Genomic DNA, 19,692 nt, shown 5'->3' on the forward strand with positions numbered 1-19,692 from the left:
GCTCAGCAGGGCCAGGTGGGAAAGCAAATGAGAACAGGGGACTAGGGAAGGCAATAGGGAGGGATGGGGACTATGGTGGGTTGGAGAGTGCATGCTCCCTGCAAAATCATTCAACTAAATTAGCAATTAAAACACTTTTTTTAAAACACTTAAAAAACACTTTGGGGGCTTCCCTGGTGGCGCAGTGGTTGAGAGTCTGCCTGCCGATGCAGGGGACATGGGTTCGTGCCCCGGTCCGGGAAGATCCCACATGCCGTGGAGCGGCTGGGCCCGTGACCCATGGCCACTGAGCCTGCGCGTCGGAGCCTGTGCTCCGCAGCGGAAGAGGCCACAACAGTGAGAGGCCCGCGTACCGCAAAAAAACAAAAACAAAAACAAAAACACTTTGGGAGGGACTTCCCTGGTGGTGCAGTGGTTAGGAATCTGCCTGCCAATGCAGGGGACACGGGTTCGAGCCCTGGTCTGGGAAGATCCCACGTGCCGTGAAGCAACTAAGCCCATGCGCCCACAACTACTGAGCCTGCGCTCTAGAGCCCGTGAGCCACAACTAACTACTGACCCTGCGTGCCACAACTACTGAAGCCCGCGCGCCTAGAGCCCGTGCCCACAGTGAGGGGCATGCACGCTGCAACGAGGAGTAGCCCCCACTCGCTGCAACTAGAGAAAGCCCGCGCACAGCAATGAAGACCCAATGCAGCCAAAAATAAATAAATAAATAAAAACAAAAAAGTGCCACAACTACTGAGTCCGCATACCACAACTACTGAGCCTGTGTGCCACAACTACCGAAGCCCGCGCTCCTAGAGCCCGTGCTCCACAACAAGAGAAGCCACTGAAATGAGAAGCCCGCTCACCACAACGAAAAGTAGCCCCCGCTCGCCGCAACTAGAGAAAGCCCGCGTGCAGCAATGAAGACCCAATGCAGCCAAAAATAAATAAATAATATAAATTTATTAAAAACAAAACAAACAAACAAACAAAAACACTTTGGGACTTCCCTGACGGTCCAGTGGTTAAGACTACATGCTTCCACTGCAGGGGGTGTGGGTTTGATCCCTGGCTGGGGAAGATCCTGCATGCCGCGCAGCCAAAAAAAAAAAAAAAAACCACACACACAAAACACTTTGTAGTTCGTCTGTTTTTGGTTTTTGTTTTTTTTCCAAAGAAATGCAGGAAGGATAAACCAGAAACTACAGCAGGTGGTTGGGCATGGAGTGAGAGGGCTAGGAGGACACTCTTCTGAGCATAGATTTGGATAGATTGGACTTTTGAGAACCATGTTAATGCTCTACATGTTGAAAAAAATAAATCAATGAAGATGAGAAAAACCCTAAAAGTGAATATAAATAGAAGCAAATGAACCTACCTGCATTTCAAATGAATAATATAACCACACTGAAGGGAAATAAATAACTAATCCAAGTAATATTTGAACCTGTGTTCAAATTGTTGCTTTGATCATTGACCCTCAGTCTAAAGACAAAAAGATAATCTTGAATGATTCAGTAAATCTTGAGCTCTAATTAGAAAGTTTGTTTTTCACAATGGTATTGGGTGTAGCAATTTTGAAACTGCTTTTTGTGAGAGATTGAGCAAATAAGTAAATATATTGACGTTGATGAGAACCAAAGTTCTGACAGTTGGAGAAGGGAGTAAAACTATGGATATGGGGAAGAATGGAAAGACCATATGGTGTTGGATTGGAATTGGAGAAACAGACACAGATAGATGTGTTTATTTACATATACATATTTCCTAGCCCTCTTTGCTACTGGGACTGAAAAGCAATGACACCCAGTACCAAAGAACATACCTACTGCCCAGATCTTGGATTCTAAATACCATTTCCTGCTCTAGGGAACCAGGGCTCCTTGGAGAAATGGCTGATTCTAGCTTTGTGCAAGATGAGCCTGGAACATCGTGTGATACCAGAACATAGGGAAGTGCTCATAAAATGATGTAGATACAGGAGTCAGCTTGAAGGACCTTCTGCTGGCCAAAGCTGGGACAATTTGAGGATCAAAATAATAATAGTAATGGATTATAACCCATTGCATAAAATAGGAACCCACAAATCCATACTGATAAATAAAGGGGGCTATTATTAATAAATATAGAAGGAATGATGGAATTAAATTAGATAACTATCATTTGCAACCATCTTAGCAAAAATCGATTCAAGTCATCCATTTCAGGTAAAAATCATCATTGGATTTTAAAGCTAGTGGGTGAAAGTTGATGAGGAATGGGACACTTACACCTCAAAATATTTCTCCACAGATTACTGATTAATTAAAAATGGGGGAAATGGTAACTTCCCAGTGGAGAAACCTGGTGGACACGACCTTGAGCAACCAAATTTACATCACCAAGAATGGGACATATCCCTCCTGATACAGTGCACCGAGGACACAGCATTCATGTAATGTTCCTGCCCAAACTGCAATGCCCGAATCTAATCACTGCAAAACATCAGACAAACCCGAACCGAGAGACAGTCTATAAAACAACTGGCCTGTACTCTTCAGTAGTGTCAAGAGTGTCAAAGTTATGAAGGAAAAAAAAAAAAAGGCTGAAGAATGGTTTCAGATGAAAGGAGACCAAAGAGACATGACAACTAAATGTGGTGTGTGACACTGCACTGGACCCTGACCTGCTGCTGTCTAGCATCTGCACCCCTTGTCTGTGGACAGGGTAACCTGGGGTAATAACTAGCATTCCTTTCATGACAGCAGAGCTGCACCCCTTTCAGATATTATCAATTCATTTATGATATTCACATAGAAGACACACATGGGTGTTTGGTGCCCAGACACAAGGAACGCTTGATTTGCCTGGCCATGTCTGGGCTGAAGGACAGAATCACCAGGTGGGTCCCCACGTGACCAACAGTTCTGAGTTGATGGGGAGGGTCCCTTTTGGAGGCTCAATGATCAGAGGAGGCCGGTCGTTGCAGTGACCAATGTAGACTGACCAGGGTGGGTGGGAGTATGTGTATAACCCACGTCCTCCCATGTGAGTGGTCACTCCCTGGAGTGGGGCTGGGACTGCTATGTGGTGTGGTGGGTCATTGTGGAGAGCAAGGAGGCCCAGGCCTGGTGCAGCTTTGGCACAGACAAGCAGAGGTCAGGGGGTGAGCCAATACAATGTGCACTTGCCTGTGCATGTCTGAAGTGCAGCCCACCTCGGTGATCACGCCTCTCTCCGATGGACAGTTTGGGCCAGGGTGGATGGCCCGGGTGGATGTGGGACCCGCCCACTCTCAGCCTGTGCCCCTCTAACTACACAGGCTTGAATAGGCTGCTGTATCCATGTCCCAGTAATAACGCCAATCCATCACACCCATCACCTTAGGAGGCAAGACTGAGGCCACAGCCATGCCAGGACCAACAAGGATTAGAGGGAGAGGGGATCACTGTCTGGACACAGGAGGGAGATTTGAGAGCAAGAAGGGGTGATATGGGGGCACCAGGGATGGGAGGAAGATTGAGGATGATGGTCTAGCTCCTGGTGGTGGATGGGAGGCGGGTCGGGCAGACAGCTCAGAGGCCAACCTCCAGTAGGTAGCGTAGGCGGCACTGACTCTCCTGGTAGATGAGATACTCGCTCTGGAAGAAGCTGGAGCTGCTGAACTCTGGGCAAGGCATGGGCTGGCCCTGGGGCACCACCACTTGCTGGCCATCCAGCTCTAGCTTGGTGTCCTGGGTTGGAACTGCAGGGCACAGCAAGGGCCATGAATGACCCAAGGGTCACTGGTCCTTGGCTTTACCGGTAAGTCCTACCCGCTGTGCTCTCCACTTCTACCACAGGGAGTGCCCGCTCATTCCCACCTTGCCAAACTCCAAACCACTGCATAGGCTGGGCCTTCTGCCTGGAATCTCCTCCCCCGTTTCTCTGCCTGGGAAATGCCTGCTCATCTTTCAATGCTCAGTCAATGACAACTCTTCTTTGAAGCTCTCCTGGATGCCCAGGAAAGATTCGTTGAATCAGTGAATGTTTGTTGAATGATAAAGTGAATGACTGCAGTGAAGAATCCTGCTTCTTTTTGTCCTTCCTCACAAGCCCCTTCCTTGCTCACCTCCTCTCTGAAAGCATCCTGCTCCATCTCAGCCTCACCTCTATCCTTAGGCCTGTCCAGCTTCATGGGACTCACCAGGCTCTGTGTGGCCATGGGCAATGACACTGTCAAAGCCAGGGGGTGGCTGCTTCAAGCTGGGCTCATAGACGGTGATGCGGTACTCTCTGCCCACTGCCACCTCACCCAGGAACATGTAGCCAATGTCATGGGCCCCGCAGGACATGCCAGTAACTGGGAGACACAGGGAGGCTCAGGGTAGGCAGACCAGCTCTCTGTCTGACTCCCTGGGCTCCTCTCTGCTGCACTGTTATCTCCTTTGGCTTTGCTGCCCCGGCCCAGAAAAGTACCCATCCTTCTTCCATCCTTCCTCCAACCATTTCTCCAGGCCCCTTGTCCTGGCTGTGCTCCCTCCCCCTCTCTCCTCCACTCCTCAACTCCCAGAGGCCAGGCGTCTGCCACCCTCACCAAGGTCAGTAATGGCCTTCCAGTGACCATATCTGGGGTGGGGGCTTTTCAGGCCTGCTCTGCTGACTTTGCCATGGCATCTTTCACCCTCTACCCTGAGACCCCCTTGCAATGCTCTCCTGAGGCCACCCTCCACTCCTTCTTAGGCTCCTCTGCCCTCCTAGTGGACGCCTTGGCCTTGAGGAACCTTCAGCTCCATCTGCACTTGGATGAATCCTCCAACCTTGCTCTCTTGAGTGGGGGCAGGTAGTGGTCTCCAATAATGAGGTCAACCTGGGCTGAGGAGCCAGTAGGGGCAGGTCACCTCAGTGAGGACACCTCTGGACAGAAACTTGGGGGTCATTGGAGACACCCTCGACCCTTTCCCACAATGCTGCCCATCCCACCTCCCACATACTCCTCTCATGGATTCTCTCCTCCTCTGCCTCCATTGCCCTGGGCTGGGGGCCCATCACATTTGGCCTGGATGGGAACACAGCCTCCCTGCAGCCTCTGGCCTTTGCCACCCTCCCAATGGCTGCAGCCACGTTCAACTGTACTCCCCATCGCTCTCTGAATAAGGCTCCCTTGATCCTCCTGGGCCCCCAAGCCCCACACCCACACTAGGCGTTTGCTCTAAGCTTTGTCATCAGGCCGTGCCTGGAGGTGCTGACCTGCCACAGCCTCCCAGGCTTCGTGCCACTCCCTGGCTGCTTTACCTTGAAGGCTCCTCTTTCACCCCCTCCCAGGTCAGGTTGGCACACTCATCCCATCTGCATCACCTTCTCCAGGAAGCTGTCGCTGACCAGCGGATGCCTCCTTTGAGTCCCCCAACCCCCAGGATGCCCCACAGAGCTCTCTAGTCCATAACTATCCGAGGGGTCCTCTCCTGGATCCACCGCAGGTGGGACAAGTAATGGGCCCCATGCTCCTTAGTGTCCGCATAACTACTCAGGGCTTGGCCCTACGGGACACCTCACCATAGCCAGCTGACTTGCTGTTCTCCGAGGCAAAGTAGATGCCTTTGCCAACACAGCCACCAGAATGTGGCATGATGCGGAGCCCACTGGTGAGGATGGCGGCCACCACAGCCATGTTGGTGCTGTGCCACAGTAGTTTCCGATTACCCAGCTTGTCGTGGGCCTGGAACTGATCTCCCTAGGTGGGGAGATGGGAACCGGGAGAGTCATGCCACCCAAGCTCAGGTGTTTCTGTCTGCCATCAGAGGGTATGACCAAGGCCAAGGGTTCCCTAGTCACTCACATACTCATGCACACATGCACAAGACCTAGGCCTGGTGGAAACTGGTCAGAGTTTCTCAGCCAACTCGCTAAAGGGAAGATAAGCCAACGTCACCTCCTAAGGGACAAAGTAGTGATGGTGGGGAGGGAATCTTCCTCACCTCCCCTTCTCGGTTCACTGTCCAACTATGCTGAAGAGCAGGGCAACTGTACTTGCTGCCAGTCTTTTCCAAGTAGGTATGTATCACCTGCGGGGAGAGAAGAAGCTAGGTGCCAAGAGCAAGAAATGTATGGACTAACCTCCACTTGTCCCCTGCAGTCCCAGAGCTCTCCTCAGGCGCTGGAGACACAGCGAGAGAAGGCCCTAGGAAAGGGATTCTTCTGGGCACCTGGAGGGCAGACAGGCAAAGGGCCAGTGCCCACTGCTAGCTCGGCTCCTCTGTGGGGACCGGCTCGCCTTGTACTCAGGTGCCTTTGGGTCCAGCAGCTGGAGCTGGCACTTGAGGAGCTGGTAATCTTGGTCCAGTGGGTGTGGCTCCTCCTCCACTTACTTTGTCTCCTCGGGGGCTGCCTGCAGGGCCTGGGCCAGCTTGATGTCTGCCAGCACCTAAGGGGATGGGCACTGGCAGCTTGTGTGTCCCCTTGACCCTGGGCCTCCCCTCCCCCTCCCACATAAATAGGACCATGGCCACCCCACCTTATTCAGCCCCACCCCATCTATCTGTCTGGCCTTCCCCTCCCCTGTCCTTTGGCCTGCCCATCACAGTCCATCTATCTGTCCCCCATCTCCCTTGCCCCATCTATCTGTTTGGTAACCCCACTGCCTGCAACCTGCCAACCCTCACCAGCAGCATGTCCTTCTTGGCCTGCAGAAGCTCTGGGGAGTTGATGGGTTGGGGCTGGCTACAGCCGAAGCTGTGGGGAATGATGGTGTAGAAGTGGGAGGACAGCTCCTCCAGGCTGAGGCCACGATCTGCGAGGGCTTTCAGGGCCACCTCCACTGCCTCCAAGGCCTCCAAACCCCGGGAAATCTGCTGCTTGCTCAACTTCCCCAGTGGCATCTTCTTCACATCTGGGGGGATGGGGAGAGTGGGGAGTCAGGCCCACAGCCCTGCCACCCCCAGACCCCTGCTACCCTTCCTGGCTCCTCCCCCCTCACCCAGGTTCATGATAGCCATGGCATTCTTTTTTTTTTTTTTTTTTTGTGGTGCGCAGGCCTCTCACTGTTGTGGCCTCTCCCGTTGCAAAGCACAGGCTCCGGACGCACAGGTCCAGCGGCCATGGCTCACGGGCCCAGCCGCTCCGTGGCATGTGGGATCTTCCTGGACCGGGGCATGAACCCGTGTCCCCTACATAGGCAGGTGGACTCTCAACCACTGCACCACCAGGGAAGCCCAGCCATGGCATTCTTGAACATGTCCTTGCTGAAGATGTTGGTTGTAAGCTTCTGTGTGGCTGCGTCCAGGGAGCAGGACTGTACTTGCTGAACCACGGTCCTCACTGGGCCTCCATCTACCTAGGGGTAGAGGGCCCACGTGGGCAGGAGCAGCTGGGCAGGGCACCTGCACCTGGAGCAGGGCCTGGCCAGACCGAGGCCAGAGAGGAAGGCCTGTGCCTGAGGGTGTACAGCTGGGCAGTGGCCGTCCCTTCCCTCGGCCCAGGCCCACCCTCCCTTCCTGGCCACTTCACCTTCACCATGGCTTCCTGGGCCTCATCCTCTCTCCGTACTTTGCTAAGTGTATACTTGCTAGGGTGGGCCACAAAGTGGTCCTGCTCTGCCCAGCTGTTCTTGGTCTTGTCCTGAAATTTCTTTTCAAAGTCCTTCTGTGCATCCTCCAGTGACATGAAGCGGCTGAGTTTTGACTGGCCCACCTCTCCCGGCAAGCAACAGTTTTCAGAGGTGTGCCTACCACAGTGCCCGCCGTAAATGTTTGCTGGCCTCTACTGTGCAGGCCCTGTGCCGAGCGCCCCTGGATGTCAGAGGTGGGGCAGGGCACAGTCAGAGGCTGTGGCCTTTTGGCCTGAGTAAGCTGTGGGGACCCCGGGGAGCAGGGGGCATGCATTGAGCAGGGAGAGGTGGGGAGGATGCGGGCACAGGGTGGGTGGGTGGTACTCACCACGCACCCCCAGCGGTTCCAGCAGATAAAGCAGTCACTTTCTTCCAGCAGCTGGATGATGTAGAACTTGTTGTTGCTCCCAGTGTTGGTCTGGTTCAGGATACAGTCGTAGTCTTCATGCACCTGTGGCCAGAGGGGGTGTGCGGAGGGCAGGCTGGCTCTGGCTGCCTCTGGGTGGGATGGGGTACTTGGCTGCATGCTGACAGGAATCACACTGCACTGGGGTGTCAGAGGAGGCCCTGTCTGGGAACCCTGCCTTAAGTGTTGTTGGGGGAAGACTGAGAAGCTCAGGGGCCTGTCCTGGGGTCTGAAGAGCAGACATGACCCACCTGGATCTGATGGGATATAGCCCTGCCTGACCTTTGGGGTCTTGGAAGAACACAGTTTACTTGGGAGCCTTGAACTATTTGGCCAGAGCCAAGTGGGAGGGGAGGAGGTCTGAGTGTATTTGTACCCAAGAGGGAGCAGGCACTGGGACTGGGCGGGGACTACAGCTTACCTGGGTCCCAGGGTTGCAGCTGAATGGGCACAGGGGGTCCACTTAGGCTATGCGCTTCTCTGTGGGTGGAGGGCCTCGGCAGTGGAGTGGAAACTGTCCTCCTCTTGTGCCCCGACGCCCCTTCTTCTTCTCAGGACTCTCACGCTGCACCTGGGGCTTGCGCTTTGGAGCCACGGCTGTTCTAGGGCACAGAGGGGGCCCTCAGGCATCCATGCCTTTGCGTCCCACCTGGCTGGCACATCACCAACTTGCCCCACCCTGAGACTGCCCTTTGGTGACCTCCCTCTGCCTCCATTTCCCCACTCCCTGTCCCTGACCAAAACCGGCTCTCTGCACCCCAGATACACCCCTTTCTCCAGTCACCAGGGCCAGGCCAGGCCCCTGTCCAGTCTGCCCAGTCTGGTCAAGGAAGAGGGGCTCTCCACCCTCTATGGATCTTTTGTGTGTTCTGAGGTTGAAAGGAAAGTGAAAGGAGAATCTCCTCCCTCCCATTTCTGGGCTCCTCTCCCCAGAGCACTCTCTGCTCCTCCCCCATCTCAGCTAACTTGGACCTGGCGTGGTTGCTGGGCTGAGTCACCCCAGCTATGGAGGAGAGTGGGCAGTGGCTCCCGGGGGGCAGCACTCCTAAGGCCAGATCTGTCTCTCCAAAGCTTGGGACCCAATAGCACAGAAACCCTTCCCAGCAGGTTCAAGAATTCTGGGGTGCCAGTCTCTGTCCCAGACCAGTGGCATTTAACTGCCAGAGGGCAAGGGTCACTCACACCCGCCCTGACCCGCCCTGTGGAGGGCTGTGGGCAAGGCCATAGGGCACTCACCTAAGAGAAGCAGGGACCTGGGAGAGGTGGTGGCCACCAGGTCAGTAACTCCCAGGCAGTCCTAGTTCTAACAACCTCCCGTAAGCCTTAGGGGAGCGGGGAAGAAGTGGGTGTGGGTAGGATTCCAGCTATTTGGCCACCAGTCTGGTAAGTCAGAGGCTGGGCAGGCCGAGGCAGGCAGGCAGCCTGTCCCATGGATGGGTGGACACTTGATCCTGACACAGCCAAGGCCCAGGGGACTGACGCGCCCTTAGAGCTGCTCATCTGGCCTGAGGCATGCAATACGTATCCACCGGTTGTCCAGTGACCTTGGCCCCAGGTGCGGGCATTGCCTTCTTCTCCCGGGGGCTGCCGGATCCCTCTCCCCCCCCCCCACCCCCCGGTTATTTAGAGTCAGACTCTCTCACCGTGGCTCCCGCCCCTGACGGGGAGGAGTCACGTTCCAGGAAAAGGAATCCCGCGTCTCTGGCGACCCCCAGCGTCCAAGGAGAGCAAACACAGAGACGGTGTCGGGGTCCGACCCCTCTCCATACGTCAGTCAGCGGCAGGGCGCACGCGCCGCAGCCGCTGGCCGGAAGCGCCAGGGAGAGGCTTGCTTCCTACTGGAGCCGGCCGCGGGAGCCTATAGGAGTTCTAGGAGGCGTGGCCACAGGCATTTATCCTATGGGCGCTTGGGGGCGTGACAGAACCTACCCAAGGGCCCAATGGAGCTGTGGGAGGCGGGGCCCACCGGGCGGTGGGAGCCTATCTTGGCTTGGAGTCTTGTGGGACGGCCCGGGTTTAGCCGCCACGTGAGTTCTCTAGGAGCCACCGCCAGCACACACGGTGGGCAGCATGTCGGCGACAGGGGCGGCTCGAAAGAGGGGAAAGCCGGCCTCGGGGGCCGGGGCTGGTGCGGGGGCCGGCAAGCTGCGGCGAAAGGTGAGCATGGCGCTTTGGCGGGGCGGGGTCCATCCTGTGTTACTGGGACCACCATTATCCCCATCCGGGGGCCCCGGCACCGGTCCCCTCGCCCCCGGGACCCCAGCTGGAGTCAGCTTCGTCCCGTTCTCCGCGCGCCAAATACTGAAAAAGCCTTTCACTTGAGCCGGGGGCTACCGCCTTCCCCAGTGACTCTCGAGGGACCCTAAGGGGCCCTTGGTCAGAGCCGGGGTGGTCGGGACCCCTGACTAAATAAAGTATTATAGGGCCTTCCTTGGTGGCGCAATGGTTGAGAGTCCGCCTGCCGATGCACGGGACGCGGGTTCGTGCCCCGGTCCGGGAAGATCCCATATGCCGCGGAGCGGCTGGGCCCGTGAGCCATGGCCGCTGAGCCTGCGCGTCCAGAGCCTGTGCTCCGCAACGGGAGAGATCTCACAACAGTGAGAGGCCCGCGTACCGAAAAAAACAAAAGTATTATATAATTCCTAGGACGACTCTTCTGGGGACAAGGGCAAGTCCAAGGGTGGCGGCAAGATGAATGAGGAGATCTCCAGCGACTCGGAGAGTGAGAGGTGAGCTCTTTTTTTACATCTAGTAGAAAAGAACACTGGGGCCCATTGTGTATGGAAGGAGTACTCAATGACGGGGGCTAGAGCTGGGCCTAGAACCCAGGACTCTGGCCCTTGATTCTCAGATCTTGATTCTTTCCTCCACTTTTTGACCCTGAGAACTGTCATTTCCTTCGCTGCAGGGGCAGGGTCTCTGTGTGGGGAGGACCCCCAGTCCTAATGGGAGACCAGTGAGACCTTCCTTCATGACAGGGAGCTGAACTCAGGCGAGGGGAGAGGGATGCAAGAAATGCTTGCTAGTTCTTCATTCTGTTCTCCCACAATTTCACAGTTATTGAGAGTGCCAGGCACTAGTTTCACTGTTGAGAGAACAGAGATGAGCAGGCAGGTGAACACGGAATGTGTTGTGGTGGGATGTGTATCTTAGAGCTGCGTGTTGTTGGAACAGAGAAGGGGAGTTTAAATGGGGCCTGGAGAGATGAGGAGGGGTTCCTCGTGGAGAGGTAGGGAAGGCATTCAGGGATCAGAGAAAAGTCGGGGGCTAAGCAGGCTAGATGGGAGATGGAGAGGATGGGAAGGTAGGCACTGGGTGCATCTGGACTGTGGAGGGCTTTGCGTACCTCCTCCATTCTGCAGGTGATGGGGGTGGAGTATGTTGCAGAGTTCAGAGGGGTCTAGCAGGGTATCAGGCCTGACCCTGTGGCATGGAAGCTGTCATATCAGAATCCTGGTGCCTTCCTTAAGAGTTGGCTTTAGAAATTCTCCTTCTAAAAGTTGAGTACATGTTGGCCTTAACCTGCTCACAGAAAGACTTAGTATAAACTTTTTGTAGTCTTAAGGTTACTGTGGGTATGTGCCAGGCCCTGTGTTAAGCACTTTTAAATATTTTTTAAATGTGTTTTGAAATGTATTAGCTACAGAAGAGTTAATGAACTGTAATTGTACCATAGAGAGTAATGATGAAATGATGAACCTCTGTGCACCCACCAGAACTAGACCATTTGTAGAAACTTAGAAGCCCCAACTGCCATTCCTGACTTAAGTTAATCATTTCTTTGGTTTCCTTCCTTCCTTTTTCTTCTTTTTTTTTCTTTTCCCTTTTCTGATTCAGGTATAACTTACATACAGTAATATTTACCTTTCTTAGTGTACTGTTCTTTGAGTTGTGACAGTCGCATATAGTCGTGTAACTACCACCACTGTAAAGATATAGAAGGGTTTTACCACCCACCAAAATCCCCCATGGCTCCTTTGCAGTCAATTCCCACCCCCTTCCAACCAGTAACTGCTGTCCCTAGAATTTTGCCTTTTCCAGAATGTTATTTGAGTGGAATTACAGTGGTTGTATACTTGCTTTGATTTTCTTTAGAGGTCTGTCTTCTATATGTGAACCCGAAACAATAGATTGATTCCTTGGGTAAACTGAGTAGAAGTTAAGACCTTGGTGTATGAGGGAAGGGCAGCACCAACCCTGTTGGCTGAAGACTTGCTGGGCACTGGGTACTAACCGGTCTCAGGAGCATGGTCAGGCCTTGGCTTCCTTGAGAGTTTCCAAGGTCGTTTCTGGGGAAGTTGTGGGCAAGGTCATGGATGAGTCTAGGAAACAATTGGGCTACCTGACAGGGACTAGGTATCTGCAGGCACTTGATCAGAGGGAACGGGCTGCCCTGGGTTTTCTGAGTTCCTGTGACTTACCTCCAGCTCCCAGGAGCAAGTCAAAGTAGGACTCAAGAGGGAGTGAGGGGCATGGAGGGGAAAGCAAGGACTTCGCTAGCACAAGGTCAAGCCAGGCCCAGTTAAGCTTCACCTGGAATCCCATCCTCAAGGTAGAGGATGGTGCCATGGCAGTGAGGATGGGGCGTTGATAGTCCCAACATGTCTGCCTCTTGGTTCCTTGCATCAGATCTGGGCTGGCTGCTCCCCTGTGTCTGGGGGGTTGTTGTTGTTCTGAGATCTGCCGTTTCTGCTTTCCATGTTGGATCTTCTGTTTCCTGTCTCCTGTGCCTTCCCCATTCTTAGCTCACTCTCTTGCTCAGGGAGCACATCCTCCATCCTTAAAAGAAGGAGAAAGGACCACTTTTGTGGCACCTTGTACATCTGATAATGTCTTCATTTATCGTTAATGGTTTAACTGGCATGCCATTCCAGTGGTTAGCGTTTTATTCCGAATTTTGTACGTGCAGCTCCTTTGTTTCCTGCTCAGTGTTGCTGTTGAGACTTCTGGAGTCATTTTGATTCCTGACCCTTTGTATATGGTCTGATTTTTCTTGGAAGCCTGTAGAACCTTCTCTTTCCCTCCAGAGTTGAGAGATTTCACAGTGATCTCTTTGGGTTTGGGGTCTGTTTTCACCCTTACGTTGGGCCCTGAGTGGGCCCTTTCATTTTGGTAAGTCACATCTTTCGGTTTTCTGTGTGTGAGACCATTGGCCATGAGAGCTGGCAGGGATGGGGGTGTCAAGTGGCTGGGGAAGCAGTGAGGAGCACAGTCCTAGTGGCCAGAGGAGCAGGCCAAGCCCTCTTGCTCACAGCCTAGTTCCTCCTGCTCACAGCCTAGTTCCCAGGAGGAATGAGGAGGAGGAGGCAGAGGAGCTGGAGGAGACCGCACAGGAGAAGAAGCTGCGCTTGGCTAAGCTCTACCTTGAGCAGCTCAAGCAGCAAGGTGAGCCTGTGGACTGGGCAGGTGAGGGGTGGGGCCTGTGCCTGAGTCTGCCTGCTGTGGCCCCAGCCACCTGGTGGGTGACTGATGCAGGTAGCCGGGTGGGCTGCTGGGGCTGCTGCTGCTGGTGGCCCTGTGGGAGGGTGGCTAGGAGCTCTACTCGATCTCCTGGGGTGGGCCAGGCCTTCAGGGGGCTTCAGACTGATCTGATAAGTAAAGGCAGGGGGTGGGCAGGAGGAGACCATCCAGCCCTCCCTCCCCTTTGGCTGAGGTGCCCTGAACTTCCATGGGACACAGCCCAAATGTTCAGGGCCCAGGACTGAGGTGGTGGGTGGGGATGGGAAGGGAAAAGTGGGGTGTTGTTGGCCTGGTTTACTTGGCTTGGTCTGTCCTACACAGAGGAGGAGAAGGCTGAGGCCCGTGAATTTGAGGAGGACCAGGTGGCGGGGAGGCTGAAGGAGGACGTGGTGAGTGTGGAGGGAGGGTCGTAGGAGGGAAGGGATGGGGCTGGTCCTGCTCCTGGGATCTCACCCCTCTCCTCTCCATGCAGCTCGAGCAGAGAGGCAGGCTGCAGAAGTCGGTGGCAAAGGAGGTGAGCAGACAGGGCACTTTGGTGTCAGATTGGAGGGAATCACCTGGGTTGGTGGGCAGATGGCCCAACTGGGGACTCAGGCTGTGGGGTGTTTGCTCTGGAACATAGTGGGCACTTGGGCAGACAGGGTTAGGTAATGGTCTGGTCTTGGCAGCCCTGGCTCCGGTTTTCCTTCTGGGCAGTGTGGTGGGAAAGGATGGTGTGTGTGTGTGTGTGTGGAGGGGGGCCTTCCTGCCCCCAGTTGCAGTGACCCAGCCCCTGCCTGCCTAGATCCAGGCCCCAGACCCTGCTGACATTCGAATCTTACGGGGCCACCAGCTGTCCATCACATGTTTGGTTATCACCCCTGACGACCTGGCCATCTTTTCTGCCTCCAAAGACTGCACCATTATTAAGTGTGAGTGAGTGCCTGGGTGGGGGTGCAGCCATGAGGGATCATCTGGGCCAGCTGGTCTGGGGAGGAAGGAATAATCAGGGAAAACTGAGACCCGACGGGGGAAGCTTCTGGAGACAGGTTTGCTTCCGAAGAGGTTTTCTCTGGATGACAGTGGAAGCTTCTGCCCAGGAGTGGGGCTTGTGAGCTCCCTGTCAATGTCATTGGAGATGATGGAGTGGAGGCAGGATGATGATTTAATGGGAATTGATGCTTCAGGTGGGCAGTTGGACTAGAGGACAGTCGAGGCTGTGCACAGTCCTAGCATTGAGTTCCTAGTCCTCCTGGGTTCCTGGCCTTTGACCACTGAGGGCTGTCCTCATCCACCCATAGTAGTAACAGGAAGAGCTCGTACCATCAGTCCCAAGCACTTTCCTGTCCCTTTTCTTACGGGCTTCATGGCTGCCCTTTGGGATTATTGTCACCACTTAACAGATGAGGAAACTGAGGTGACTTGTCCAGGGGCTCACAGTGGCTGGGCCAGATCTTCTGACCTGAGGCCAGGATTTTTTCCATGGTGCCACGCTGCCCTTGATGGGGGTTGCCAGACAGTCCTGCCTTCTGTCCCAGTAGCATCTCTCTTCCCCCTTGGTGTCAGGGAGTGTGGAAAGTGGACGGAAGCTTCATGTGATCCCTCGAGCCAAGAAGGGTGCCGAGGGGCAGCCCTCCAGCCATAGTAGCCACGTCCTCTGCATGGCCATCTCCTCCGATGGGAAGTACCTGGTAAGGCAGGATTGGCCCCGGGAGTAGGTGAGAGGTGTGGGCACATGGTGGGTGCCCGTGGCCATTGCCCTTGTTTCCATAGGCCTCGGGTGACCGCAGCAAGCTCATTCTCATTTGGGAGGCCCAGAGCTGCCAGCACCTGTACACCTTCACGGGACACCGGGACGCTGTGTCGGTGAGAAGCTGGGCCTCCTTTAGTGGACGTTTCTTGAGCACCCAAGTGGGCCAGGCATGGTACTGGGATCCGGGGAATGGTGTGAAAGAGGCAGCGGGTCCCCATCCTCAGGGAACCTGCACTTTGGTGAACAGGACAGAAACAGGGTGAAGCAATAGGGAAGAGCTGGGGGAGACTGAGTCGAGCTTGCCTAGGGAGAGGGAGGCCTCTAAGAAGTCTGTACTTGCTTGAGGGCAGGCAAGTGTGCCCCTGGCTCCACGTAGAGCCCCCCAGAGTGCTCTTGATGGGGGCTGGCTTCCTGTGCCACGTGACCTGCTTTTCAGGACGTCCTCCCTGGGCCTGACCTCTGTCTCTCCTGCTGTAGTCCAGGTTCCTTTTGCCCTCTTTCCATGCACCCTTAGGGGCTGGCATTCCGCAGAGGCACCCACCAGCTCTACAGCACGTCCCACGACCGCTCTGTGAAGGTGTGGAATGTGGCGGAGAACTCCTACGTGGAGACGCTGTGAGTATGCGCGGGCAGAGGGCACACGGATGTGCACGTGCAGGTTCATGGGTGACCCCATCCTCCCTCTGTCCCCCTCTCCAGCTTCGGGCACCAGGATGCTGTGGCTGCACTCGATGCTCTGAGCAGGGAGTGCTGCGTGACCGCCGGGGGCCGGGACGGGACCGTGCGTGTGTGGAAGATCCCCGAGGAGTCCCAGCTTGTCTTCTACGGCCACCAGTAAGGTGGCCTGCTGCACTGGGCATTGAGGGGGCCACCCGCATGGGCTGAGGGTGAGGTTGGGCCACGCCCCTCATGGCGCGTTTCTCCAGGGGCTCCATCGACAGCATCCAGCTCATCAACGAGGAGCATATGGTGTCGGGTGCAGACGATGGGTAAGAGCTGCCTTCCACCACTGCCACTGCCCCTGGACTTGCCGCGTAGAATCCTGCTCAGGAGCTGTAGTAACCCCTTTCCATAGATGAGGACATTTGAGGCAGAGAGCGCAGGGGACCTTGTCTGCTTCCTGTGGCTGGTGTGCACTTGGTCCCTTCCTGCCGTGTGGCCCTTCTGCCCTGCCCCTGGCCCCCTCACTGACCCTGCTCCCTGTCCACAGTTCTGTAGCCTTGTGGGGCCTCTCTAAGAAGCGGCCACTTGCCCTGCAGCGTGAGGCCCACGGGCTGCGGGGGGAGCTGGGCTTGGAGCAGCCCTTCTGGGTGTCATCGGTGGCAGCCCTGCTCAACACAGACCTCGTGGCCACAGGTGGGTGCCCTGTGTGGCAGAAAGGAGGGGATCTCAGGGTGGGCTGGTGAGGGGGGTGCTCACTGTCTCCCTGTCCCCCAGGCTCTCACAGCAACTCTGTGCGGCTCTGGCAATGCGGGGAGGGCTTCCGGCAGCTTGACCTTCTCTGCGACATCCCCCTGGTGAGTGAGGCTTGAATACCCAGCCTGTCTTTACCACACTCCCAAGGCCCGTTACAGTGTTTTCCTGCCAGAAGGGCGGTTCCTTGGAGCAGGGCCAGCTATGACTTCTCTTTCTAGCCCCAACTCTTAGCACGCGGCCTGCAGGAACCCTCCCTTCTTCCTCTCCCTTCCCCGCCTCCACTCCCCTCCTTGTCCTAGGCCCTGTCCTGGTTACTGGGGTATAAGGCAGGGAAGTGTGGGCAAAGGCATGGAGGGCCTGGCCCTGTGATGGGTTCTGCATGACTGGTGCCAGACTGAATGCCAGGCTAGGGTGTGTGGACTTGGTGCAACCTAGGGCAGAGTGGCAGGATCTGTCAGTGACTTCTAGTGACAGTTCAGGGCTTGGGTCAATGGTGATGGTCATGGAGTCTCCAGAGCCAGGACCAGGAGCCAGGTCCTACTTGGCGTACACTGTCTCCTTCATCCCCACAAACTCTCTGCGAGGCCTGTACTCTACTTTCCCCAGCTCACAGAGGTGGATGCTGAGGCCCTGAGGGGTAGAGGGCCGGCCCAGGTGGCAGGACGCAGAGAAGGGATTTAACCCAGGCTGGGCCTTTGACCCCTGATGCTGGGGCTGTGGTGAGGGATCTGTTCTCACATCTTACTGCCTTTTCCCTCCCTCTTCTCAGGTGGGCTTTATCAATAGCCTCAAGTTCTCCAGTGCTGGGGACTTCCTGGTGGCCGGGGTAGGGCAGGAGCACAGGTATGAGGCACTTCTCGAGGGGTGCGGGTGGGGCAAATGGCATAGGGTGGATGGCTGGGTGGGAATGGGGTGGATACCGGGTGGGGTTGGGCCCGCCCTCAGCTGCTCCTCTCGCCCCTGCAGGCTTGGCCGGTGGTGGCGGATCAAAGAGGCCCGGAACTCCGTCTGCATCATCCCTCTCCACAGGGCCCCCAGGCCCCCTGCTGCTGGCTCCTGACACTCTTATCCCCTTTATTTAAGTTCTTCCCAGGCCATCCCCTGCCTTCTTTGTATTAAAAGCCTCCTCTTCTGGGCCTTGTCTCCTCTAGCTTCTTGACTGGGGAGGGCAGGGGGATGGCAGGGGATGGCTTAGTAAAGGCCTGGGGGCTTTATCTTTTCCAGCGAATTTGGGAATGGAGCCCTCAGCTGGCTTCTGGCTCGTAGACCCTGAGTATCCTCTACGACTTTGTTAGGCCAGCTTTCCCCCCAGTGCTCTGGGCTGGTTGGGGTCAGAACCTGCTGATCCCTTAGCTAAGAAGCTGTGGCTGTCCAGTGTGTGTAAGGGCTGGCTGTGGGGTCTGAGGACTGAAAGGAAGACAGTTAGACCTACAAGTCAGGCTGATCTGCACCACCCAGGCCAGGTTAGGAAGCTTTAGAAGTCAGACTGCCCTTGGGGTGGGGGTTGGGGTGGAGGTGGGACCCTGCATTGCTGCATTGCTCATTGCTTGGGGACAGTGTCAAAGGTGGGAATAGCTCTGCACTTGGTCTGAATGACAGCCAGGCTGCACGATTCCTCACGGCAGTGACCCTGACAGGTTAATGTGTTCTCCTGATTCCACCAACTGGATAATTCAGCTTCTGCCATGGAGTGCAGTAAAGAGGAGGTGGAGAGGCTGACTGGAGAGGCAGCAGTGCAGGGAAGTGTCCTCTTCTCAGTGGAAAATGAGCAAAGGCGTGTTAAGGATCCTGCTCTGAACATTCCCTTAATGGCTTGGGCCCAACAGCTGAGCCTATGGTTCTCAAGCGGCAGCGTGGTCCCCTCGGGGGAGGAAGCTACAGGGTTTCCCTCCTGCTCCTCTGCTCGTGACGCCTCCCCCTTGGACAGAACTCCTCCTACTTTCATTCTCCTGGGGCCAGAAGGGTCAGGTTCAGATTGAAGCCCTGAAAACCCTGTTGTGGATCAGATAATGTTACTAGAATTCACTCCCTATGTCCCGCCTTAAATTGAGCTCAACGACAGCATACACATACCTCCTGAATAATATTTCAAGTAACACGGAAATGCCCCTTAATACACAAACCCCTTTTCCATTAGCACATTCCCAGGGAGAAAGGAAAGTCTGAAAATAAATGCCTTTGGAATTGAAACAAAATAATCCCTCTTATGGCTTCTGGTCTCAGCCCTGGTCAACTGAGACTTTTGCTGTAGTTGGGCTCTTCCTTCCTCCCTTCCTTCCAAGCAATGGGAAGCCATGAGAGGGTTGAAAGCAGAAAAGTAATAGGATCTGGTTCACAATAAAAAGAAAAACCAAGTCACTGCTCTGTGGAGAATTAATTAGTAAAGGTTTGGGGGAAGAAGGGCATCCACTTAGGAAGCTATAGTAAAAGCAGGTAAGAGGTGATGGTGGTGTGAGAGGGCCAGCAGAAGTGGGGAGGCGGAGCTATGGTTGGGTTGTGTTTGGAGGTGACGCCAACAGATCTTGCTGATCTGTTGATTGTGGGATGAGATGAATGTGGCACCATAGACAGTGTGACATTTACCAAGATGAGAAAGACCAGGTGGGGAAAGCAGGATGAGAAGGATCAACAGTTTAGTTTGCAGTGTCTAGTAGATGTAGGGAAGTTGAGTAGGCAATGAGCTCTCTGCTATATGTTTTATAACATATGAAGCCATGTGATTCTGGGGTCCAGAATTACACCTCCCACTCCAGTGGGCTCAAGTGCTCTCCTGTCTTCTCCCCTGATGGACTCAAGGCCACAATTAGATGGGTGAGGGGCAGCCACTGTAGAAGCTTTTAGCTCTGTTCGTACCTCTGAACCATGCAAAAGACACTAGGTGGGGCCCTCCCCATCTCTACCTACTCCTGTCCTTTGAAGACCCCCTGGTCATCATGAGGCCTTGGTACCCTTTCAGAGTCACAGCCCCAGGGGTCACTGAGGTGAGCATTTCTCACTCCTTTCAAAACACTGAGGTAAGCAGCATGACTGAGGGGTGGGGAGGAACTGAGAGAACAGCAGGTAGGGTTCAAAACATCAAAGGGATGCGGATCCTACTAACCACTTTGCAGACCCCATCAGGAAGCC

The 19,692-nt window shown here is 55.0% G+C and overlaps 2 protein-coding genes across 2 annotated transcripts; one reads left to right on the forward strand and one right to left on the reverse strand.

Moving 5' to 3' along the window:
- Positions 1–929: 929 nt before the first annotated feature.
- PARP3 (poly(ADP-ribose) polymerase family member 3) lies at positions 930–9,523 on the reverse strand (the record flags this gene model as incomplete). The annotated part of the gene is given in 15 exon segments (XM_081247348.1): positions 930–3,712; positions 4,154–4,309; positions 5,503–5,680; positions 5,925–6,011; positions 6,221–6,310; positions 6,314–6,370; positions 6,609–6,835; positions 7,141–7,279; positions 7,453–7,637; positions 7,877–8,003; positions 8,380–8,421; positions 8,425–8,447; positions 8,450–8,490; positions 8,492–8,560; positions 9,480–9,523. Coding segments are annotated over 15 exon segments (1,635 nt in total). The 3' UTR covers positions 930–3,542.
- A 435-nt stretch (positions 9,524–9,958) lies between these two features.
- RRP9 (ribosomal RNA processing 9, U3 small nucleolar RNA binding protein) lies at positions 9,959–17,700 on the forward strand. Its single transcript, XM_081247248.1, has 15 exons — positions 9,959–10,115; positions 10,605–10,687; positions 13,234–13,343; positions 13,740–13,807; positions 13,891–13,932; positions 14,203–14,329; positions 14,964–15,088; positions 15,171–15,263; positions 15,665–15,765; positions 15,850–15,984; positions 16,077–16,139; positions 16,361–16,506; positions 16,588–16,667; positions 17,336–17,409; positions 17,533–17,700. The coding sequence occupies exons 1-15, from the start codon at positions 10,029–10,031 to the stop codon at positions 17,624–17,626; spliced, it is 1,428 nt and encodes a 475-aa protein (XP_081103374.1). The 5' UTR covers positions 9,959–10,028; the 3' UTR covers positions 17,627–17,700.
- The last annotated feature ends 1,992 nt before the right edge of the window (positions 17,701–19,692 follow it).

This window comes from Mesoplodon bidens (genome assembly GCF_964165515.1).
Source record: "Mesoplodon bidens genome assembly, chromosome: 10".
In the NCBI taxonomy this organism is placed as follows: Eukaryota; Metazoa; Chordata; class Mammalia; order Artiodactyla; family Ziphiidae; genus Mesoplodon; species Mesoplodon bidens.